This window comes from Cynoglossus semilaevis, chromosome 14 (assembly GCF_000523025.1).
Source record: "Cynoglossus semilaevis isolate Cse_v1.0 chromosome 14, Cse_v1.0, whole genome shotgun sequence".
Taxonomy (NCBI): Eukaryota; Metazoa; Chordata; class Actinopteri; order Pleuronectiformes; family Cynoglossidae; genus Cynoglossus; species Cynoglossus semilaevis.
The window spans coordinates 28192207-28217962 of NC_024320.1; the positions used below are offsets into that span (position 1 = coordinate 28192207).

Below are 25756 nucleotides of genomic sequence, written 5' to 3' on the forward strand. Positions count from 1 at the left end.
GTCCCCCCCGCCCTCCCTCGCCCCCTCTCCCTGCTGCACTTACATACACAGTAGCCACAGTCATCGCCAGCTCTATCACACAAATGAAGACTGATGGAGGGCACAATCACTGTTTGAATTTTGTTTTCCTCTCCTCGCCAGGGTGCCCCCGGTCCTCATGGAAACCCCGGCCGACCTGGTCCACCTGGACTCAAGGTATCCTACACAGTCCTGCTTAAATAACTAAAAGAATCCATGTGACTCGAACTCATTAAGACCTTCGTACGTTAGTTGGACATGATTGTGTTACTTATTTGACACCTCCAATATTATAAGCATGTGTTGCATTTTCAGGATTATGGTGAAATTCACTACATAAATAAAGTCACTAGCAATGAGTTTTTCTGGTTATCAGAGTTTTTCATTAAAACTTGAGTTTTTCAAGCGTAGCTGGTTATCAGAGTTTTTCATTAAAACTGAGTCTGAACCAGATGTTAAGCCCAGCAGGACAGACTGAGGTGATCTGCAGCGCTGTACACCCCCAACATTTTACCAACTCCAACTGTTTTAAAAATAACTTTTGCAAAACAAGAGAGCTTCATAGCGTCCAAAAAAAAAAGAGAGTCAACTTCTAAATAAATTTGTGAATGGAAGGTGTCTGGGCCAAAGACAAATCCCCCCCCGTTCCGTTTGCCCTGATATGTGCTTTAGTTAACCTCTGCCACTTTGTCCTCAAAGTACACAGCCAGGACGCGCCCCCTATGTTTAAAGCACATTATATAAATGCCTTATATAATGACAACTGGGATTACACTGGCCCCCTCCATTACTACAGCCATGAGACCCAAATAGACTGTGTTTGTAGTTGTCTTAAAGTTGTAATTCACACATTTTCTTCCTATTTTTTCTTCACTCACAGCAAATCTCTGCTGCTTCTATGTCCGTTAAAACACCAAGAATCATGAAAAACCAGTGTGTTAGGATACTCAGAAGAGGAGAACGACTCCTAGGACTGGAAACGTTTACGATCAGGACATGCGTATATGTTGCTCTCCTGCCTAGATGTACAGTAGATTGAAGGACTGATACCAGTCTTATGTAAGTTTGGTCAACTTCACGCTGTGGGAGCAGTAAATGTTCTACAGCACAACAGTTTTGGGGCCTGTACGTCTGTAGTAAAGTTGTTTTTCATGGACCTCTAGATCTTAAGAAGTTAAATTACTGGGGCCGTCAAAATAACACGTTAACTACGTTAATTGGTTCGTGAATCAGATTTAATTCCACTTGACGACACTTTGATACACAGTCAATGTCAAGTGTTTGTCATGTGTTCATTTTCCAACGGAAAAAAAGTTTTAGTTTCACCAAAGCAACAGGAGCATAAAATACCACCGCAAAGCCAGAGTCTTCAATGTCAGACCAGCTTCACAGATGGCAGGGCAATAAGCAGGTCTACAGCTGACAGCCTGACTGTAAAAATGGACTGCAAGGGACCGTAGTCCCTAGCAACTGTGGCGTGTTCTACAAGCCGCCGTCTAATGCACGGTTATGACTAACGTCCAACAAGTCTAACTCTACTTCTGCGTATTAGTCACAAAATGAAACAGGTGTCATACTCTCCTGTTAAATAACCTGTTTTTATCTGTCTCTCTGTTCCAACATAACACAAAAAAGGAGTTTTGATTCATCTTAGATTAATTGTGATGAATCCATATTATCCATATATTTGTTGACAGTCGTACAAATTGGAATGTTTTTTTTTTAACCACATAAAAGTGTGCTGAAATGTGTTGCATAAATTACTCTGTATGAAGTAAAAAAAAAAAAGGAAGAAGGTCAATTACTGCTGTGCTAGTGTGGATGCCTTTATGAGAATGGGGCGGTGCCGACCTCTTCCACAGGGCAGGTGCACTGATTGGGAAGTGTTTGATGTTCCCAGGGTGTGCCATGAATTTTACTCTTTCATCGCTAACAAATGAAACAAGGTTGTAAAAGTATAGGTCTGAGGAGGAGGAGCGACGCTTGGAGCTCAGACTCATTTCCGATCCAAAGCTTTGAAGTGCTGGAGCCCCTGTTATTCTTACCTGATGACAATGACGCATGGTGTAGGGCTTAGACAAACATCTGAAACTATTTCTGGTTAAATTCGTCAATGCCTTTTCATCGCTCTCTAGTCTGCTATTTCACCCCCAATGTCACAATGCCAGCAGACCAAATGACAGGTGTTAGCTGGTCAACTGAATTACCTAATACAATGACCAGTTGTTGCTGTTATTGGAACCAGTGAGTAAGTATGACTTTGACTGATCTGAGCTTGATTCTTTTGTTTTCTTTTCTTTCAAGGGGAGAAAAGGGGACCCTGGCATGTCTCCTGGACCAGCACCGAAAGGAGATAAGGTTTTAGAGCCTTTCCTTTGTTGCATGTGACACTATTTTAAAACCTCATTATTTTTGATAAACTGCTATGACCATTAAAAATATATATATATTTTGCTCTAGGGAGACCATGGTATTATTGGCCCAGTTGGACAGAAAGGACAGATTGGTCGAAAGGTAAGAATAAATACTGAACTTCACTTTAACATGTCTCTAAAAATACTTTGAATGAATTCCTGCCTGTGAAGTCTTTTCTTGATTCGTAGTCATTTTCTTCTCTCTATGTGTGGGACTCTCTTTGTTCCCCTGCTCATTTTCTTCCATCTGTCTTTGCTGGGATTTGCACAAATGGGGTCTCACTATTGGCAGTAGTGTCTGCTCAAGGGGAAGGATTTTGTCATCAGGAGGAACATGATGTGGATCACACCCTCAGCGCTCCAGATCCTTAGATGTGACTTGTAACTGCAGTGATTCATGAGTGTGAAGAGGAAAAAAGTGGGACATGCATACTGTGTGTAAATCCAAGGGGAAAGTTTGACTTTTCCGCTGTTGTGTGTCTTTGTTCGTGATTGTGTTCATACATTCCTGCATGCTTGACATTGAAAATGAGAACTGTGTGCATTTGCCACAGAGAGCTGGATGTGGAAAAGTTTTCCAGTAGCGAGAGCTGACGTAGCTTAAACAATGGCTAAACTGTTGAAGTAGCCTAATGAATGGATGATTGTGAGGGGCCATCTAGCAGCATCTAGTGGTGAAGTGTGTTTTGGTTAAATATCAATAAGCTCGTTTGAGCTCAGGGATGGAAAATACAATAAGATGTGAGCAGATGTTTCACTCGTTTGAGCTCGGGGATGGAAAATGTTCTAATACAATAAGATGTGAGCAGATGTTTCTTGAGGAATTGTAGGAATTAGATGACACTGCATATTGAATAGAAACGTGCACATTTTAAAATAGGACAAAAAAAAATGTCACAGTGAATCAAAACAGCAAGAAAAATATTCCTTGTTGTTTTAGCAGAATGCTAAATGTGCCTTAACAAACGTACACTGTCCTCCCAGAGCCACAAGTCTCGGTCTCCTTGGACGACCGCTTCAAGCTTAACATATGGCTTTTGTTAAGAATCAGCATTTCTCGGTGTGTGTATGTGTCTGTCGTTCACACACATTCAGCCAGGATGGAAAATGAAATGCTGGTGGAAAACATTCAGAGTTTTGTTTGTAGCTAAATGAGACTTGGAAAAGCAATTTGACAACTTCACTCATGTGTGATTCAAAGTCGCAGGTGAGAGAGAAAAAAAACGGCCACAGATTGACACCCGATTTAAGATTAGACATGAATAATCCCCAGGGTAACATCACGTCCACTCTGTACCAGTCCACCCTGCAATGTGTCACATTAAAACAGCTCATTAAGAGTCTATCAGAATGACATCACACGGACATGTCTGGTAAGCTGTTACCATGGCGATGTAATCAACACAATCGTCTGCACGTCTTAGGTATTAGGCTGGATGAACCACAGAGTGGATGACTGTTGAGGAAACTGCTGAAGTTAACCACAGGGGCTCTGCTTCTTCTCTGTACACAAACACAGAGGTAGACTTCCAATGAAATAAAAGACAATGTGGAATTCCATCCCTCGGAGCTGCGCTGGGTTTCACAACGCTGATGTTAATGGATCTTGATGTAACATGCCCTCACATCCCAAACCTCTGACCTAGGTGTGAGTCAGTTTCCAAACTGAGCACACAGTGTTTTCCTCAAACAGGCTTTGTTCTGTTCCTGTGCCCTCAGCTCAGGTGGAAAGTCCCAGGCGTTCCCTCACGCAGGTCGCTCCGCTGAGACACCGCTACGGCATCAGTACAATACTGAAAGGCAGTGATTACTTCCAGGGCAATTACCCTACAGTGGCAGCCCACCCTGAAATGCCCGTGTGTTGTTTCTCCCTCTCGGTACCACTCTAGCTGTTCGACTCTTACAGAATTTGGCAGAATCTTCGTCAACTCTGCGGTTTAGGAAAAAGAGAGAACAGCAGCTTTTCCTCTGCTCTCCTCAGTATTTTCCCTTTTGAGCATCTCAGTCATACAACTCACCCAAACATACACACGCACACATACATGCAGGTTTTAAATCAGCCCTAGCTTGATACTTCAACAGGGATTTCTGGAACTTGGCAGGAATTCTCAAGTTTTCCATGGAATCCTTTAATGGAGAAAGCAGCGTTGCTTTGAACGTGTGATAGAGGGAGTGTGATTTTACACCAGCAGACAAGCCAAGCATGTTCTGCTCTGAACAACATTTGTTCTACCAGGCAGAGTCAGACAGAATGGCTTTTCAGTATGGCAGCCAGGGTCAGGGAGAGGAGACACTCAAAAGGCCAAACCTCAACTACAAGGCACACATGTCTGGCTCTCACCTTACTGCATACGTCCGTGGTCCATCTTCCCACTGCTTGTTGAGCTGTGTCTTTCTATTTAGTTATGTCGTGCCTTGTTTTCATAGAATTTCCTAATTTGTAAGTTAAGAACAAGTTTTCTTAGACTTTTACGGTGGTTTTAAACGTTTAAAGTTTAGAAGAGCTTTGAGTGTTTGAACAAATGAGAGCAGAGAAATATCCCATAATAGCAATGGTTAAACATTGGGAAACGTAGAAGAGGATGGATGGATGGATGGATGGATGGATGGATGGATGGATGGATGGATTAATTCATGGAGAAATAGTGAATCAGTTAATGGATGATCAAAGGATAGATGAAAAATGGATGGATGGATGGATTAATTAATGAATCAGAATGAATGAATAGTGAATCAGTTAATGGATAATCAAAGGATAGATGAAAAATGGATGGATGGATGAGAAATAATGGATGGATGAATGGATGGATGGATAGATGGATTAATTAATGAATCAGAATGAATGAATAGTGAATCAGTTAATGGATAATCAAAGGATAGATGAAAAATGGATGGATGGATGGATGAATGGATGGATGGATGGATGGATTAATTCATGGAGAAATAGTGAATCAGTTAATGGATAATCAAAGGATAGATGAAAAATGGATGGTTGGATGGATGGATGGATGAGAAATAATGGATGGATGGGTGGATGGATGAGAAATAATGGATGGATGGATGGATGGATGGATGAATGGATGGATGGCTGGCTCTCAAATGTTTTGAGGCTACACTGAACTTGATGCTAATCTTTATTGTGGATTACTGAAGCTTTTTCCTGATCATTTTTCCTTCATATGTCTGTAGCTTACCGGAAATGACAGTTTACAGACAGAGATATTATTATATAATGACATTTCCCTTCAGAGACTTAAATTCCAGGTTACCAGATTTCTTTTTACACTGGACTTATTGTAAAGCATTAATCGAACTAATCCTCCTGGAGACTTGTTCCAAACCAAACCTTTTCTCTTCTTAGCTCCTGCTGACTGTTCCGAGTAACAAATCCATATTCCCATCATCGCTGTAATTACCGGAAATTCCAAATTAAACATCATTTTCTATGGACGTTTTACAAGAAGTTCAATAAATCGTTGCTTCGTCTTCCACCGGGCTTGCAGTCTAATAGAGATGCTCCATGGCAGTAAACATGCTTCTGAGATTGTGGTTCAGACAGGGATAAGATGAGGGATGTTTTTCCACTGCTGAGATTTCACCCAAATTGTCTGGTTAGGTTCATGTATTTGTTTGTGTCCTTTTTCCACAACAGACATCTGTGTGGATCGTTTATGTTCTTCTGCGCATGCAATGTATGCACGAAGCGATCAGTGATTGCACTGAGCTCCATGTAGTGGAGTGATTTGAAAGAAAAAAGAACACATCAGACGCAGGCAGACACATTCTTCATTCAGGTTGTTACATGAGGTTTATCCTATCAAGACCCTCAGAGCTGTTAAGTAGTTAAAGTAAAGTATTATCACTGGCAAACGCATTATGTCTTTCTGCCATAATGTGCCCAGCGCTCTTCCTTGGCTTAGTGGCTAGGATGTGGTGGGGGTTTCTTACCGGGTGCAACTGGGAAGCTTCTGTAAATGGAAACCATTCTGGTGGGTTCATCTGATTGAACACACATGCTTATGTTAAGAAAGTGGCTTTGTAAACACAGGCCAACTGGTCTGAACGGCTGCTTTCATTAGCAAAGTCATGATGATGGAGATAAAGATCAGAGATGGACTTGTCCAGGTTTGAATACTGCAGTAAATACCAACTGGACATCTTACGAACATAAGCCGCTGCACGTGTTTGTGTTACATGTATGGCATGAAATAACATGACCGTATATATGTAGTCTGTGGGCGAACACGCGTGTGTGGCACGCTCTACTGCTGCTCATGTTCATGTTCATACCACTGAATATTTCTTTATAAAATATACACAGATGTACTGGAAAGCCGAGATAGTGAACCACAAGTAGTAGTTCATCAGGAGCGAACTTGGTGTTAAAACTGAATACTGTCTTGATCTCACTTCATTTTGGTCAAGTTGCGTAGTCACAGTGGTGGCTTGCTGGTTAAGGAAGTGGACTTGGGTTCAGAAGGCTTCAGGTTCGAGTCCACCAGCTGCCAAGTTACCACAGAGGTGCCCTGAACATGGTACCATCCCCACACACTGCTCCGCCTGGTACATGGTACCATCCCCACACACTGCTCCCTGGGTGGGCTTTAGCTGCTCACTGTTCACTTTGCTGATGGGTAAAATACACAGGTCATGTTTTGTTGTGACAAGTAGAGAACTTTCACTTTCGTTTTGAACAATCAGGTCTCAGTGTTGTGACAAGTTGGGTTAAAGATGGAGTTGAACACCAAAAATGTCTACTTTAAAAATCTGAAAGGTTTTAGTTGAGTGATTAGCGCTACAATGGTTTAGTCCGATTCAAAATAACATTAAAAAAAATTCACATCAGATCCAACTTTAACTAAAAGGTCTAAGTTCAATCCACGGGCCATTGTTTGACTCTCAGACATCAGTGTCTGGACACTGATAGATGTTTACACCATATGTTAACTTACATTAGTTATATGGTCTGTGATGGAGACATGTGTGTCGACACACCGTGACGGGGGCATCTGGCAACTTCATCTTCTGAAGACATGCTGAGGCGAGAAAACTGGAGCAATAATGGCAAAAGTCCACGTAAACAGAGGAGATGGTGGTGTAGACCCAGATTCATTTTCTGGAGGTCAGACCAAACACAAAGTGCTGAGTTGACAAGTGTGTCTGTCTTCTACCTTCTGAACAATACTGCCCTACAACAGACACTTAACAAAGAACAGAAAACACCAGTTTCTGTCTGTGTTTGTTTTGTTTAGTGACAGCAGTGACTTCACTACTGTTTGAAAACTGATTTGACCTGTTTGTATTTTAACAAATGTGGAAGTTGCTATTATATAATTTATTTGTTTTTTGAATTAACTCCTCGCGAGGAAATTAGTCTGCGTCATTGTTCATCTTTTTTGAGCAAAGTTTTTTTTGTACACTTTTCCACTCTCAGCCTCTAGGGGGCTCCACCATCCAAATTAGGAGGTATACAGTACATTGTTCCTAGGGGACAACGTCAGTGAATGTTACCTTCGAGTTGGCTCCAGTCCATTATACATAACATATGCCTCTGTCATGCTTTATCATTCATTTTCCACCTAATAGACTCCTTCTTCACAACATTGGTTTCCCCTCCTATCCACACACAAAACAACGTGTTTAGATTATAAACTCTAAGAGTAAGAAGTAGTCTTATGTTTTATTTAAAATCCCAGCACACAGTCGGGTCGAGTTAAAGGCTGTAAATAGTATTTGAAAGTACTACTGTGTAAAGCTGTCAGCCGGTGAGAATGACTGTGTCACATAAAGAGTGGAGTTGGTTAAATGACAGAGCTACCGTGTTAGTTTTCAGGAACTCAGAATCTTGGCTTGGTTCTTAGTGCTGCGGTTTAGGAAAATGGGACGACAGGAAACTGTCCTTGCCTTGCCCCTCTGTTTTTATTTATTTAGGTTTTTTTTTCTCTCTCTTCATTCACTTCCTCTTTTTCCACTACCTCTGTTAGTCTGTGAAACCGTGGCCACCTTTGATTTAGTTTCCTTCTGTTCTTTGTTGGTGGGTTAGGATGCAGCAGTCAGCAGAATTTCTGAAAAGCTCTTTGCAGGCTCCAGTCTCCAGTGTTGTCGTTGAGTCCTGCTATCTCACTCATTCAGGAAGGCATTTATATCATCAACATGCCGCAGACCTGGCACGGCCTCCTCTGAATAATTTCTCTGTGAACAAGGCTAGTGGAAAGTCTGAGCTCCCAACAGGAAAAGAGATTGATTCAGTGCAAATGGCTGTAAATTTTTTTGCCATTTGTTGTTTTTTTTTTTTTTTGTAACATGTTTTTTTTTCCAGCAGAAATGCTCCACTTGGCATTCTTAGACAGAGAGAAATCTAATTTTCCATATTTATAAATGGGTGTTTGTGTTCTTTTGCTCTGCTGCTCTGTTCATTTCCCCTGTCTTGTGTTCTTCTCCTCAGGGACAGAGAGGTTACCCCGGTCCACCTGGACTCCCTGGAGAGCCTGTGAGTACAACTGCTTCTCGTCATTAATACAGTTTTTTATGACTTAATTTGTTGTTTTAAGTGTTAGATTTTATGAACACCACATTTCCTCTGATGCAACTTAAACCATGTCAGCTATAAATGTCATCCCTTTACATGAACCTGACTTTATGCAGTTAGTTTGATGAATCATAACCCTTCATGTTCTCTCATATTGACCTCATTCTTTAAAAGCACAGTCATCATAATAACCCAGTGGATTTAACCCCTCACTTTGTTTGCATGACCTGACATCAGACCAATGTTCTGCACAAAAAGTTCAACTTAAATTAGGCCTTATTTTGCCGTAGCTGAACCAGCAGTGCCATGCTTCTCTTCTTGTCTTACTCTTCAGCCCTGGACCGGTCAGTTTGCACTAGTGGTGTGTTGCTGTCTTGCACTTTGCCTCCCTCTGTCCTTTTTTTTACATCACACTGGAGGAATCAGTTCAATGAACTCCTTTATTTGCTGTTTCAAGTGGGAGGAGAGACATTACACGGTCTGTTTGGTCCATCCCATCAGGACTATTTTGAGGATGGAGTGTCCAGTTATTTTCGGTTTGACAGCTTCATACTACTATTGGTGCTGTGAGTAAACAAAGCAGTGGAAAATTCTCCTCATTGTCGTATGGTTGTAAAAGGAGTCCAGTTCTCTGGGTTATGTCACCAGTGCAGAGTTCCCATGTGGTTCATCCTGGAAACAAGAGCACATATATCCATATCCAACTTCTTGTTTCATCCTCAAACGCCCCCCTTTTTCCCACAGCGCTCCCCCTGCTGGTTGCAGTCCCAGCGTTGAGTCTGAATCACAACACCACCAAATGACTAAATAATAACCTCCACCGTTTGGCAGCTGTAGAGAGTGTAGCCCAGCTGGTGTGCATAAAGACTCGATGATTCTTTGATACTGTAGTACACCACGGGCCGTGCACCGGGCCTCTCCGCGCTGCAGCCAGTTTATTGGTCCAAAAGCCACTGGGCCAAACGCTCGTCTGGTTTTAACTGGCTGCATTATGAACCGTGTTTGCCCAAGAGAGGGAACGGCGAGAAGTGCAAAAGGCTCCACGTCCGGAGTGTGTCAAAGGAAGTTATACATGAACACTTCTGGACACAACCTGCGTCTGTGTGGGTGTGTGTGTGTGTGTGTGTTTGTTTGTGTGTTATGCTTACGTGTACACACACATACCTATCCGACTCTCATTTCCTAATTAGTTTCTCTGGCCTACGCTAATTCCACTATTTGGAAGATTTAAATCTCCTAACAAGATCCATGATGCCCTGTTACAGACCGTCATGCTCAGCTGGTCCGGACTACGTCAGTGATTTCCAGACTTTGTAATCAGGGCATCCACTTTGAATGAAGTATTGTGATTCAAACCAAAACTTGTGATTATTTAATATTACTCTGTCATATATGTTTAATATTTTTAGTTTATTACTTCTATTTTTTTTTTTTATTGATGAAAATGTACAAATTTGTGTGTGGGTAAGCTACATGTGGTATGTTAATCTGTCATAAAAAAAATAATTAATTTAAATGAGTACAAATGTTAACTCCCATTTTAGTCAATGGTTTTTAATTATTATCATAATAAAATTAAAAAAATTTTAAATTATCCGTTAATTTACAAAAAGTGATCTCATTGGTCCGCCAGTTGTTTAGTATGTAACTGCGTCCTGGACACAATGAAGGTTTTATTTAGTGAGATAATAATTACAACACAGATTATGTTGTATTATGCATTTTGTTGTATTCATTTGGAAGAGACCACAGGCAGGGGGCAGCATCTCTGCAGATTAGCAGATCACCATACATTTCTAGTGGCCCATTAATGATGTTTTTTTTTAAGTTTTTTTACTTGTACTAACTTGTACTCCACAGATATTCACTGCCATACAGAGAGAATTCATTAGTCATTCATCCCTTCATGCTTATCTCTCTCCCTGAAACTGCCTTCTTCTCTGCAGAATGGCCTCTCTGTTTGTCTTATTGTAATTTTGACCTCACTGCTCCCCCTCTCCCTCACCTTGTCCACCCTTTTCCTCCCACCGCCCTTCTCTCCCCCGTCTTTTTTCCTTCCGCCAGGGAGAGCAAGGTCCAGTCGGAAGCCCAGGTGCCAAAGGTTATCCTGGCAGGCAGGTGCAGTAAATCCTCTACTGTGACTGGTACAGCTCTTGTCAGGGCCTTAGTCAGGAAGGAAAGCCAAGTGGAGTTGGATTATGTTGGAACAGCTGTCTGAGGGGGAAATGTTTTGATGAATAATGTACAGGGAAACTTCAATATGTTTAAAAGTTTAAGAGATGGAAGAAAACCAGACAAGAACCTCCAGACAAATAATGAAATGAAAAATGTGTTGAATGACTGCAAACGACTGCCTGAATTATTTTCTCGAGCTTTGTCCCATACAAATATATACGAGTATTTATAATCCGTGTACTCGCCAATGTCGTGACATTTTTTAAGTAGAGTTTCAGTAAATATTCATTAAACTTGAAGGTGGCGTTATACAAGTTGCTGGACGTTAAAGCCGTTACAGCGCACTAGGTCACAGGATTAGCTCCTGTTTCAAATAGTATTCAAATAAAGTATTGGGTCAGATGACAATACTGTTATTAGTACTGGGTAAATCACTAATTTTGATTATTAGTATTAGATTAGATTATTAGATTGTTAGTAATATATAACATATTAGTATGTTATATATTGTAATATACAGTATATTATATATACTGGATCACATGGGTTGACATACATACATATATAACCCTCTATCTCTCTCCTATCGCAGTAGTTGCGTTCCAAAACCCACTGCGAAATGAGAAAAATCGCGAAGTAGAGGCGAGATAGTTTTTATATAATTTGCGTTTATATGTACCCCACACTGTTATCAACCCATCCTAGACTGTGTGTTACCCTTTTCCACACAATTTTATGCACAGCAGAGTTGTATAATGGCGACACAGAGCGAAGTGAAAGAGAGAGTGACGGACATACAAGGGGAGATACTGAGAGATGCTACGAAGCATGAGCCAATTAGCATGAGGAACAGAAGTGCATGCTCAATAACCCAATAGTACAGCGAGTACGCATTGTATCTGCCAATGCTATGCTAAGTACGATCTCGACTACGTAAACAAGCTAGCTACCAGCGATCGTTCGCAAATGCGCTTATCTCAATTTCAAAACGAGAATTTTTTTAATTTTTAATTATGATTATTAATTATTATTAGATTATTAATTATTTATTATGTCTTTTAGTTTTGAGTCTTTTTAGTTTAGTTTTTTGCTATACTTCGCAATATAACGAAAGTTCTGCAAGATCAGATTAAAAACATTGCGGGAGCGAAAGGAGAACCGCGATATAGAGAAGGGATCTGGCTCATATAACCTTAGTCAATTACTGGGCCCATGTACTGGGGGGGATCATATTTGGGATATTCAACATCTCCAGCATCTTGCCTCTGTACAGGCAGTGCTTTATTACCAGCATTGACCCACATCTGTCTGCTAACAAAACAGAGGCTCACTGTGACCCAAAGCTTTTTTCAGGTGAGAATGAGAGGTCAGCTGCTGAAACAGTGTTCTGTTTTACCAGGGTTTACCGGGGCCTGTAGGACCATTGGGGCCTAAAGGCGTTCGGGTGAGTATCCTGAGCATTTTCACATTAATTGTAAAACTTCAGTCGTCCAGTGGATGCATTTTTAAAGCACTGCGTTGTGATTTGTATCCAAAACTTCACACTATTTTAAGATGTTGTTTCACGGAAGCATGTTGATCCAACGACATAGCAGCGCATGAAAGCGAGCATTCGCCGGCGTACGCCTCTGCACACACACACACACACCTTCACGGACGACAGGGGCTCACACAACTCCACTTGTGTGAGCCCCTGTTAATGGACTCCTACATGAAGAAGCCTTCATTTGTAATGTCAACATGGTGACACTGTGTTACTACTGACACGTACGGATGAATGATTGGCTGTTAATAAGCCCCCGCGTGCTCGCCCACGCCCTCTGAATACACAAACAAAGAGAGACACATGCTGCATGCAAACAGGTTAAAGGTTCTTTATCAGTTCTCCTTGGCTGCTCCAGAGCTTCTCCTGCCTCCACTGGCTGGAATTTCCTGTTTAAGCTCTGTATGAGGCCCTGCTGTGTCAAGGAAGCACTCTCGTCCTCCCTCTGTGTCTCTCTGTCGCCCTCTCTCTCTCCCTCCCTCTCTCTCTTCTCCACATTACTTCCCTCTGTCTCTCCAAATCATCTTTCCACACATTCACGTTTTTTTGTACCCTGTTCCATTTTGTGTGCACATCAACTTTTCCATCCCACGCTGTACATGTCAGATTTTGGTCTCATGTTTAACTGTTGTGGTGTTTATGCTTGTTTTCCTCCATGTGTCTGTGTCTCCCCCGTCTCCCCCCCACCACCACCTGACCTCCCCTCCTCTACTGACAGCCCAGTGTGAGGTTCTTGCTGTCTTCAGAGATCCCTGGCGTGAGGGTATGTGCCCTTGGACTACATCGTGGAAGCCAGCACCATGCAGTCCATGGGCATATACACTTGCCTCATGGCTTGGTTCTTCATGGAAGTCCTCCATATCCTTGCTCTGCCGCCCCCTGAAAACGCAGCCGTAGCGCTAGTGGGAGTTGCTGATCTTCCAGCTGTGTTTAAAGCATTTAAATACTCACATCTCTCACATCACAACTCAATCTCCTCCTCTCTCCTCTGTCTCCCATCATCTCCTCCTTATCCTTTCTCTTCTTCTCTTCTTCTTCTTCTCTCCTCTCCTCTTCTGCTCCAGTTGATTGGAATCCCGGGCCTTTTTGGCCTTCCTGGGCCTGATGGCGAAAGAGTGAGTTTTTTTTTTCTCTTGATTTTCAATGCAAAAAGAAACTGTCTAGTAACTTGATGCAACCCAGCAAATGATCCTTTAAAATGACTGCCAGGCCGTCCTGCCATGTGATTGGGCTGTCTTGTTGTTGTTGTTATGAAGTGGGGAACAGTCTGCAGCTGTGTGAGATGCTGCTGTATGAAGTTGTGTGGGAGTGTTGATGACTCATGTGATAAAAGCTCCTTTCAACTGCCTGAACTCTTCACGGCCTCCTCCTATTTGTGCAACATCTAAAGCATTGAGCATTAAGCCTACTGGTGACATGCTCCAGGGGGTTGGTTTCATCAGTGTTGGACAGACACAGTCTAGTCAGGCTGTAATCAGGCACCGTCTACAGCCAGTCAGCCTGATGCCTCATACCACAGCTTCACACAACAGACCCTGTCTGGCCGTCTTCTCCCAGGAGATACTGCTGTTTATTTAACATATATGTACGAGATGAGGCCCAAATCCTTCATAATGGACTGGAGAAAAAAAAAATCCAGTTGACTGCCCTCACCTGTTGCTCACATCTGTTTAAAAGCGCGGACTCCTTAATCGTGTGTTTAAGCCTGAAGTAAATCATTTTTACGGCGTCATTTTAAACGGGTTAAATGTTTTAACTTTTTCTCTTCTGCTGTGATTTTCAGGGAATGCCCGGTGAACCAGGGAAGAGGGGCAAGATGGGTAGGCCGGTAAAGTTTTGTCTCAACATACTTTACAGATAATCTATCAAAAGTGTGATATAATGTGCTGTTGAGTGTTGACCTTGAATGATATCAGCTGTTACCAGTGGAGCACACGGTGTGACACACGTAGGGAACAGTCCAACACCTACAGATGTGAAATGTTATAAGGCTCGCATTTACGTCACGGCTCCGTGTTTCCATTAGCTGTTGTAGGGGCTAAGTCCAGCTTAAAGTTTGTGGAGTTCCATCAGCCGCTGGTCCTGGATGGAAGGATGGAGAAAAAGGCTTTTGTTGGAATGAAGGGGACTGTGTATCCCCCCCCCCCTTAATGATGGAGCGAGGCCATTTGGAGGAAGACACTGAATTACGTCAGTGGAGTGTGTCAGTTAGTGTCCAAAGTTATTTTCAGAGGGTTTGTCAGTGCAAGTGTGACACACTGGAAATCAGTGCTGCAGAGATCATTCAGCATCCGTTGTTTATTGACTTCCCTCCTTATCCATCCATCCATCCATTTTCATCTGCTTATCCGTTACCGGGTCGCAGGGGCAGCAGTCTCCACCCAAATCACATTCCTGCAGGTGGTGAGTCCACTGGAAGGTGTGGTTAATAAGGTCTTTATCGACCACACCAGTCAGTGTTAAATACAGTATGAAAGTTGAAAGTGAACTACTTGTCATAGTCAGCAGGGGGCAGCTTTAAGCGCCTGGGGAGCAGTGTGTGGTGACGGTGCCATGCTAGTGGTAACTTGGCAGCTGGTGGACTCGAACCTGAAGCCTTCTGGACCCAAGTCTCCTTTCTTAACCACTAAGCTCGCAAAACTCAAGCCAGCCAGGAGTCGAACCTAGAATCTTCTGATCCGTAGTCAGACGCGTTATCCGTTGCGCCACTGGCCCTGTTGTATGTGTGGTTTGATGTAAAAAATAATGTGCGGGTAATTGGTTTTATGTTTTGCGTTAGCACATGCATTTGATTTTTGTGTGTGCGTGTGTTCCTAAACTCAATAAGGAGATGCATGACACGGATTAGCAACGAGAAAAGCTGAAAGTATTTTTGCAGAAGTGCTGGCGACGACTGTTTGAGTCGTTTCTGCACCTCACATTCTTGAATGGCAGCGCTACTGTAGGTCTGGGAAGATACTGCAACATTTATAACAGGCTTGGAAGTGCAACAAAGCAACACATATCAGTCACATTTTGACATGGAAAATTGAAGGACACCTAGAACAGAAGAAACTCCTGAATCGAAGCCAGACTTTTACACGGCCGTAACCACGAGATTCTGTCGAGGAAAAAACACACTTCACGCAGTGTAGAGTGTAGGGGGCGGGGGATATGTAGATAAAACACTGGAAAACATTAAAGAATCTTTTAAGGTTATCTTTTTCAGCTGGTAGAGGTATTTCAGCAACATCCTGGTCTCTGGACTTGTGTTTGTAAAGCAGAGACATACATTAGAGGGTCATTTATCTGTCCTCGGGACCTTGGTTCAACAGGCACAGCTACATTTCCTGCACTTGTGTGTGGTTTGTGCAGTGATGATGGTTCTATGACTTGCCTTCTGGGGTCAGCGATACATTTCATCGATTTCTGCTGAACTTTAAATCACCTTTGCGAGCACAGTTTCCCCACTGTCGTAAAGTTTCTTCAGGCGTGCGATTTCAGATTTACATGAGCAGCACAGCACAGGAGTCACATGCTACATTTAGTGCAATTCAAATATCAATTATCCTAGCAATTAGCGTAGACATTTTAAAATAAGCCCCGGTTTTAAACACCTTATGTCTTTCTGAAAAAACCTGAGCTTTTGTAATAATCCTCCACAAAACAATATGCAGAGACCAGAGCAGCAGAAACTACACATTATGAGTGTGTCTTAATAGTCTCAGTTAAAGTTCCTCAGTCTGTTACACAAATGTGTTTTCTCTCTCTGAACTCGCCAGCAGCTGTTAACATAACTCAGATTTAACCTCCCATTTACTGCTAAATGGACAGAATAATGACTTGACTTTAAAAAAAAAATTCACAGCTGATTTAATGCTCATAATGATGCCATTATGTTCTCAGTGGTACATATTTCAGATTACACTATGTTTTATGTTTGGTTTGACATTGAAATGGTTCTAATTAGAGCACAATTACAGTAGTATTTTGTACTCTGTAAATGTACAGTAGGTACTTTTAAGTTGACTTTCGTGATAAAGGAACGTAATCTATGTTACAGCTCAGCCGTCTGTGGACTATTATTGTTTGACGCTGTTACATTTAAGCTACTATTATCACAGTATCTGTCTGAGAATTCACATTTGACAAAATCATTTTGACAATCTGTACATGAGGGGAGAGAATGCGGGCATGGATTTTGGTATGATATGAGGTGATGTGTATTATTTTCTCCTAAATATTAACATTAATTTGATTTAAATTTAATTAGATATTGATGATAGTGGTGGGAATATTTTTTCTCTCTGGAACAATTACAAATCAATTTAGAAAAATCACCAATCAATTATTTAAAAATAAAGTTTTTCCATCCATAAGGTCAGCAACAGGCTTGGTTTAACCAATCAGGTGGTTAGATGTCATAGCATCATTTAGATTCCTTGAACTGGTGTAAAAAAAAAAAAAAAAAAAATCGCCTCATTTAAATTGAATGGAATTGTGACTTACACAAAGATTTCCAGCCTTATTGAAATCATAGATATTTAAGGCAGACAAAGTGCAACATGGGAGTTCCCCCAGCAGACAGACAAAGGGCTAAGTGCAACATGGGAGTTCCCCCAGCAGTGTAGTCCTACAGCACCATTATTGATGTAATATACTTATTAGAATAATTACTAAATATATGCACTTCCATAGCAGGACTGCCTTCAGATGTTTCCATCTCAGTCTGCTTGACCTCTGAGGTGAAACTGCTGATCATCAATGAGAGAAAAAGGAGTGTTTCTCACGTAGTTCAATTAGAAATTAATGTCTAAAAACACTTAATGTGGGTTTCATTTAGAGCAACATGATCCTTTGAATGTTCCGGTGGTCTGACTGTGATTGTGGTTAATTGCGTGCAGCCCAACATAAATGCTCCTCTCTCTGTCCTCAGGGGTTTCCAGGGGACTTTGGGGAAAGAGGACCACCTGGAGCAGACGGAGAGCCCGTATGTCACACACCATGGCATGCACACACACACACACACACACACACACACTCATGTGCACCTATGATCCACATGTTCACACACATAAACACACATTCCCAGCACATGCGCAGACATAAACTAAGATCACACACACACACACACACACACTCCCCTCGTGTGTTTTTAGTACTCTGACATTCTGGCAGTGCCATTGGGTAAATCATCTGGCAGTAATGTAGTTTCCATGTTTTGTTTCAAGTTTTTTTTTTTTACTCTACAAGTTTTATTGCTGTATCTCATTTCATCCCATCTCATCCTCCACTGCAGACTGTGGGAATTGAACTTGGAACCCATTTTTAAAAGCCTGCTTTATTGCGGAGGTAGTTGGCTGATCTGGCTCCTGAACCGAGCCTTTTCCATTCATGACTGCTCTCAGTTCGACACCAACGCAAACGCAAACTATACAATTAGGAAGTGATTTCCAAAAATATCAAATGATGTGGCGTCGGCGTGAGTGATTATTACTGGGAACTAATTAATAGCTCGTCAGACATGTGGAAGTCATCAGAACCATCGCATTATATAAAGTGTTCCTTTCCATTTTAGGCACTAAAAGTTCAAAAAGAAAAATCAGCACATCATTTTACCCACAGCATGATGCCAGTGAATGATGGGTATTTTAATAACCAATCGTGCATCGTGTCTTAAGAAGTTTAAGAGTTCGTGTGGTAGGAACAGTAACGTTTCCCCATAGTTCCACCCAGGGCTCAGTTCTGGGTTCCCCTCTACCCTGGGCCCAGGACAGCAGACCCGTTTGCCCCCCACCCCCATCTGCAGCCCTGGTTCTACCTACACTGTAGTCTGTAACTCCTGTCTATCCAGCTAGTCTCTAACTGACTAGTTAAAGCTGTTCACATCTAAACTTTATTGGACCTCAGCCGAAAATATTCCTCTTAAATTTTAATCATTTACTGTCATTAAATGTGATGCCTGACTTACTGCACACTTGTTACTGGTTCCTGGGACTTTTCTCTTGTTCCTAGTGCACAGTACGGTGTGTTTTTCTGTGTGGTAATCTGATAAAGACATAACTCCTTTTTAACTCCAGGTCCGATGGCTGACTTTTGCACAGTTCACAAATCTCTCCCCCACAAGAGTCACTTTCTGCCCCGTCAACATTTGAGAAATTTGACTCTTTATGCTTCAGGCTTTTGACTTTTCTTCTTTAATTTTACACCAACAAAGGCCTTCAGTCCTGTTATGTCCTTTTTTGAGGAGGAAAAAACCCCACATATTTTCACAGTAGTCACAGGAAACTTATTTTATTACTGATGACGTTCAGTCAGGGATCTCCAAAGACATCAGTGTTAATCCTCCTCGCTCCTGAATGTAGAGATTCATCACTTTGAGCAGAAACCAATCTGCAGATCTGAAAAAGCCACTGTGGGGTAATGGGCTTGCGTCGCCTCCACCTTCACACACACACACACACACACACACCCGTACGTACGTATACAGAGCCCTCTCATACCCTGCGATGAACACTGAGCCACTCTTCTGAGCATGTTTGTTTAAAAATGGGCCAAAACCCCCAGAAACCTGCTCCTTTTCCTTCTCCCTTCATCTCACTTACTCTCCTTTTTTTATTGGACTAGGGTGACATGGGAGCCCCTGGACCAAATGGAGTTCCTGGACTGATTGTGAGTAACAATTTTGCACACTCGCGCCCTAAACCTTTATGCTCTTTCCTTTTCAGCCATCTTTAAACCATAAACACAACACTTAAATGTTTGCTGTTAATAATAATAATAATCCAACGGCCACAGCCTGGCCATCAAACAAAGACACAAACAGTCACTCTAAAAGAAAAAACCCCACGGAGGTTAAATTTATTCTCATTTTGTTAAGAAGGTCGTCTTCGTCTTTCTGACCTCCAGTATTTATTTCTGTTTGTCTTTTCTATTTAATCAGCCGTGAAAACAGACATTGTTATTTGATTGATGACACAAAACTTTACAATCTATTTTTTTCCCTCCTCTTGAAACTCTTTCTCATTAGCTATATTTAAGAGGACCCCCCCCCCCCCTTTGAACCGCATATCACCTTGTCCTATATTCTTGCCCGTCCCCACGGCCACATAATTGTGTCTGATTATAATGTCCCTCTGGTTTCTCTTGTCGTGTCCTGTCTTCATCCATCCCTGCAGCTCCTCCTGCTCTATTCTAGGCCACCAGTGGTGGCAGCGGCCCTGTAATTGGAGCTCTGTGATTACAGCTCTCCTCCCAGCTCCGTGTCCTCCGCCTGCATCTGACCTGACAGTTTGATGTACAGTGCACATCAGCCGCTCTGAGCTGCACTTGGCAGATAAAAATACATAGCCTTGTGTCAGGAGCTGAAGGCCTCAGGGATGACAGACAGTTAACATGTAGACGCTATAGACTGACTACAGTCAACATACTAGTACTGTAATGGCTCCTCTGCTCCACATTCATCATTTAAAATAACACAGGCTGTAGATATGAAAAGGCCCCACAGTCTGACAGGGTTGAATGGGAAAATCCACAAAATGTACTATAATCAAAGGCATCAATCTTCACAGTAGATTGAAAAAAAAAACCAAAAAACTCCAGAGTCATGTTTTTTGTGATTTCATTGACCTGGCTGGAAGTTCTGTATGTGGCTGCCTGAGACAGTTAAGTGTCAGTGGGCCCTCTAGAGGTGAGAAAATGAAAATAATTCTAATGGAGACTTCAAAAATAAATAACTTAAAAAAAAACAAATTAAATCACAATGGTTAAAATGAATGAATTAAACGTTTTGGGTTATCATACTTAGATTTTATTAGGAAGACAATGCAACAACAGAAAATAAAAAAATATTTTTTTAGCACCTGACAGTTTTGCTGGGACCGGGATTTGAACCCCAGTTCGCAATTCACCCATCCTTTAACAACTATGCTAAAATCTGCATTTTTATTTTAACGTGAATACTGCAAACCAAGTCAATATGAGTTAAATTAGGAAAATGTTTCCATATTCTGTAGTTGTGAATGTAAAATAAACAATGATTTATATAATAATAATAATTTTTTATTAATAATTATTCATTTCTTAACCTGTGTTTTCTCTCTGGTTTTAGGGTGATATGGGACCAGTAGGAGAGATGGGCCTTGCAGGACCCAGTGGGCTGAAGGTAATCTCACAATTTAACCTTTGACCCAGGCATGAGCAAACTAAGGCCCGGGGGCCAGATGCGTCTCGTTCAGTTTTTTAATCTGGCCCGCCCAACTTTTTTCAAATGATTCGTGACAGGATGTGACATTTGAGGCTTAATTTCATCGTCACGCTTTTTTCAAAATGAAACCGACTTCAACAGAGAAACATTTTTAGTCATTGGTCCAAGTCTACCTTCATGTCATTGTGAATCAGCAGCTCCTGTCACTGCTGTTTTCAAAATATCATCAGTGTTGCTCTCTGTCTCTCTGTCGGTGTGTGTCCTGGTGAAAATAAATATATGTTAAGACAGGTGACAGAAATAGACAGCAGGTAGAAACAGCAGAGGTGAGGGAACAGCAGGGGTCACCTGGGGGGAGGGAGGGGGAGCTCACTGGGATGACCTGCTGCCGCTGCTTGAAAAAATCCTGTGGAAACACTTCATCACATTTGATATTATCTCCCAACTGTGTTACTGAAGTGACATTTCTGGATGTAGGTTTGCATTATTTCCTCTGTTTGTTTGTTTCAGGGCGTGCCCGGAAATCCAGGAGAACCAGGACTGAAAGGTGATAAGGTGATCTGAATATTCCTGTTATTGGCCTGGTTATAAGCAGCATGTGAGAAATATGTATTTCTTTGCTCCTTTTCACAGTCATCTCTGTCCTACCATAGACATGAAGACATAGAGCATGTGTGCATGGGAACCTGTTTTAAATACACCATATCTGATGATGTGAACAAGGAGCATGAGATTTCTTAAGTGACCAGTAACAGTTCTACTTTCTGTGTTCTGGGATTAATACTCAAATGTGTAGTACTGTACAGGAATATCTGGTAAAGGTCAGTGAGCTGCTGACCTTTGCTGTATTTACTATTTTTATCATGTGATGTGTATATTTTGTGACTACAAAGTAAATATAAATTACATCCTAAGTCACAAGGAACCTTTGCTCCACGATAGATAAATCATTGCTAGAGGCTTATGATAATTCATGTGTCACTTTGTTTAAGTGGATCCATAGTGTAGCAGTTAGCAAGCCTGCCTAGAATGTGTAGAGTCCTGGGTTTGATTCACAGAGGAATCACATGTTTCATAATGCATATATATTTTATATATAAATATATATAATAAAAATATGTTATATATAGTTTTATATAATAGGGTAAATACCTCACTAACACTAATATTAGTTGAAAATGTGACTGATATAAATTAATGTAATAGTGTGAGAGTTCATGGCAGTCGCACTATATACAATATATACTGTTCATTATGTGAGAAATTATGACATCTAATGGCGAGAGTGTAAAATGCAGCACATGACTGACAGACCTGACTCCACTAGAGTACATTGGCCTTGGTGAGCGACGAAGTAGATAAATACTTTTCTTCAACTCTTTCTTTCCACATAACCACTCTGAGTGTGATTTTCGCCACTCTCCCTAGATTATGGAGCAGGTTTATGTTGTTCCTCATTAGTGTAGTGAGCTTCCATTCCAAAATAAGAAACAGACGTCTGCTGTTTTTAGCCTGCTGTGGAAACAAGGCAAGTCAGCCGGCCTCCGCACGGCACAGCTGCCTCCACGATCGGCTGTAAAACTCTTATTCTACGGCTGTGGAAGCCAAATGATTGTAATTTCAGAACAATATACAACGTGCTTTTGTAGAATAAATTCATTTTCCCAAAACAACTTGCAAATGTTTTTTTTTGGTTTTTTTTGTCTGAACTTCATCCATTGTCCTCTGTGTGTGTCTCCTCTCCCCATCAGGGCGATGTAGGGCTTTCTGGAGCTCAAGGAGAGATCGGGTATAAAGGAGACAAGGTAGCCCACCACCGCCACCACCTGTTCACATGTGTACCTGCCCTTAAACATCCTTTTCTCTCATCAGCCGCTGCCATGCATGACTCCTCCAACACACGCAACATGTAGTCACACATGGCCTTTGTTGTGGAGGGTTTTTTTTAAATGACTTGTCCAGATGTGAACTGTTCGGCTTATGGAAATTCTTTTCATAAATCCTCCTCAATTGTGTCTGCGTCAGCAAAATCAAATCAGTTCGGAGTCAGTTTGGATCTGGAACACTGTGTAGTAATAACTGTTTAATGTCAGATTAGAGCAGGACATACATTTGAATTTATAATTACTGAAGTTGTGTTTTTTATTTTATTTTTTTATGCGTTGTGTTTGTGCCCAACAGGGCATCATGGGACCTCCAGGGTTACCGGGGGTTCGTGGGAAACCAGGACCTCAGGTTAGCTCCGACTTTATACCTGAAGAAGACTAACTATTCGACTTTACAACCTTTCAAAATAATGTTCACAGAGGTTGATAACACAGACTAAAATTACAGACATAACAATATCTACCTCTATACTGTATATCAGGTGTGCTCAACCCCCGGATTGCAGACCAGTACTGGTCCATAGGTTTTTTTTTTAGTACCAGGCCGATGAAGTACTAATTTACTTCATTCAAAAAAAAATCCAGTCATATTCACTTCATTTCTTCATTTAAAGATAATCTGGCAATATTTCAAAATAATATATCATTAAGTTTCCAATGCTAACAGAATGAAGTCTAAAAAATATTTTATTTTGAAAATTATAATAATCAGCACAGTGCTACCGGTCCTCAACGGCCAGTAGCGGCCAATCAGTATGTGGTACTAAAAGGTTGGACACTAAATAAAAAAATGTTACTATTGCTTTATTACATTCACACCTTGTTCTTGTGTCTCTTTGTCATAGGGCAAGCAAGGAGAGAGAGGACCGGGTGGAGCACCTGGACCTCTAGGACCTGAGGTTTGATTTTACAAATTAAATGCTATATTAAAGTAATTTTGTATTTTTTTAATTAAACATTATTAACCCAAGTCATATTTTCTGGATTCTAACAGGGCTTCCCTGGTGACATGGGACCACCGGGAGATAACGGTCTTGAAGGACCAAAAGTAAGTGAAATTCAGACCTCTGCATGTACTGCAGAATAAAAACTGTAAAAAGAAATGAAAAATGTTTGTTGGTATTTTCATTTTTTAGCATAACAGATACCAGAAATCACATGTTAGATTTCTGTTTAAGATGTATCTCCTCGACCTCCCCTGCAGGTGGCACCAATAGCACAGTTATATTGCCCTAATACTTGACATGAGTGAACTGTTACAACTAGATTGTTTTTTAAATCAATCTAAACCATTAAATTAATCAGAGATATTTCTATAATAAAAGTAGAATATTTTGTTAGTGAAGGACTAGACCGACAGATTTGTCTGATTTAGTATGAATCACTGACTAGACATAAGCTTAAACTCCACTGTTTTGTGGCCGAGTACAACTCCGACAGAGATCTGTCAAAACAAAGTATTGAATTTACAATGGTCCCTATACTTGGGATTTGGGAAGCATTGCTGCCACCTACTGGATCTGTTTTTCATTTATTAATAGTTTTACACAGAAACAGCCAGGGGGGTTTGCAAACGTAAGAAGGAATGGAAAAATGCAGACTGGAAATTTGTACATGATGTATTTTTCAGTGTACTAGTATATATATAAGTATTTCACTTTTCTTCAAACATTGCCATTAATTTTACTGCCTCCCCTCGCCCCCTCCACAGGGAAAACTAGGTGTCAGAGGTTTACCTGGACCTCGTGGGGTACCCGGCTTAGAGGTAAAACCATCAGAACAGGCCTAAAGCGCCCGAAAGGCGTTAAATATTTTACGACTAAAGACTTTTCATTGCTGAGAGTTGTTCTGTTTCTCCAAACATAACTCAATCTAAAGTCAATATCGTCTGTTTCCAGGGAGACGAGGGCCCGATCGGACCACCAGGCCCAACAGGACTGGAAGTGAGTAATTACACTGTGGAGCTCGACAGGTCAATGTCAACGGGACATTACTGTGTTTTTTTTATGATATCATTTATATAAATGGAGCCCCAACCCAAGTGACTTCCTGACTTGTCAGCCTCAAACCTGTACGACATAGGAAGTAGCGTGCATTAAGCATGAAGTATGTAGAAAACGCTGCTTGTGTGTGTTGTTTTTTTTTCTTCTATCTCCAGATGGCATATCAAACCATATCCAATGGCTGACAATCAAACCATTTATTCTCGTCTTTGTTGTGGTTTTAGACTTTCTCTGCATGAATATGGCAGACTCATCTTCAAAGACAGAGACTTGGGGCGGGAGGGGTGAGGGAGCGGGGAGGGGATTGGGGGGCAGAAATGTCAGATACACAGGAAGAATGGAAAAACAATTTGAGTCCAAAGTTAAAACCATGTGACCCACGGGCGGGGATGAAAGTCTGACTTCTTTGTTCGTTACAAAAAAAGGAGAAACATCAGCATAATCAGCAGAACGAAGCCAATGAATGTGACTGCAGCAGGAGAGCCGTGGACTGGGTGACATCAGCCTGTGTTGTACTAAATCAATGTGAGCTCGCTGTACGTCGCAGCCATATGTACAGTAAGACGTATAATTTAACTGCTTGGTTTAATCATGCATCTCAAAGTTTACTGGGTCTCAGTGAGCGACGTGGAGCTAATAAAGGGATTTTAGCTCAGTCTTATTGGAGAGGTTTTCAGTAGTTTTGTCTAGTTGTGTTGTTGTACATTGTGTACTTGTGTAGTTGAAGGTTTATATATGTTGACTTATAGTCGCTAAGTCTTTGGATTATTGTCTCCTCGTATTAAAAACCTAGGCGTAATCCTAGGCCTTCGCCACCAGGGGGTGTTAGTAGCCGTTACTACTCTCGTAGGCAGTAACATTTATGTCCTGGAGGGTGTTAATGGACTGCTGCAGACATAGATTTATTGACTGGATTTATTTGTGTTTTCCTTTTTTTCCCTCTGTCCTAGATCTTAGTACCTTTTATTTCTTTTCTGATCATCTGACTCCCAGTCCTCCTGAA

At 41.4% G+C, this 25756-nt stretch overlaps 1 protein-coding gene and 1 non-coding gene across 2 annotated transcripts in view; one reads left to right on the plus strand and one right to left on the minus strand.

Annotated features, from left to right (window-relative positions):
- Positions 1–25756, plus strand: part of col27a1a (collagen, type XXVII, alpha 1a) — a 62077-nt gene that overhangs the window by 19199 nt on the left and 17122 nt on the right. Inside the window, exons 6-23 of the mRNA XM_025062314.1 lie at positions 142–195; positions 2323–2376; positions 2479–2532; positions 8878–8922; positions 11026–11079; positions 12536–12580; positions 13744–13794; positions 14463–14507; positions 17595–17648; positions 19286–19330; positions 20769–20822; positions 21375–21419; positions 22616–22669; positions 23046–23099; positions 23596–23649; positions 23745–23798; positions 24462–24515; positions 24649–24693. Of these exons, the coding sequence (XP_024918082.1) occupies positions 142–195; positions 2323–2376; positions 2479–2532; positions 8878–8922; positions 11026–11079; positions 12536–12580; positions 13744–13794; positions 14463–14507; positions 17595–17648; positions 19286–19330; positions 20769–20822; positions 21375–21419; positions 22616–22669; positions 23046–23099; positions 23596–23649; positions 23745–23798; positions 24462–24515; positions 24649–24693 (915 nt within the window). The remainder of the gene's footprint in view (positions 1–141; positions 196–2322; positions 2377–2478; positions 2533–8877; positions 8923–11025; positions 11080–12535; positions 12581–13743; positions 13795–14462; positions 14508–17594; positions 17649–19285; positions 19331–20768; positions 20823–21374; positions 21420–22615; positions 22670–23045; positions 23100–23595; positions 23650–23744; positions 23799–24461; positions 24516–24648; positions 24694–25756) is intronic.
- Positions 15322–15394, minus strand: trnar-acg (transfer RNA arginine (anticodon ACG)). Its single transcript has one exon. It is a non-coding gene; the product is annotated as a tRNA-Arg (tRNA).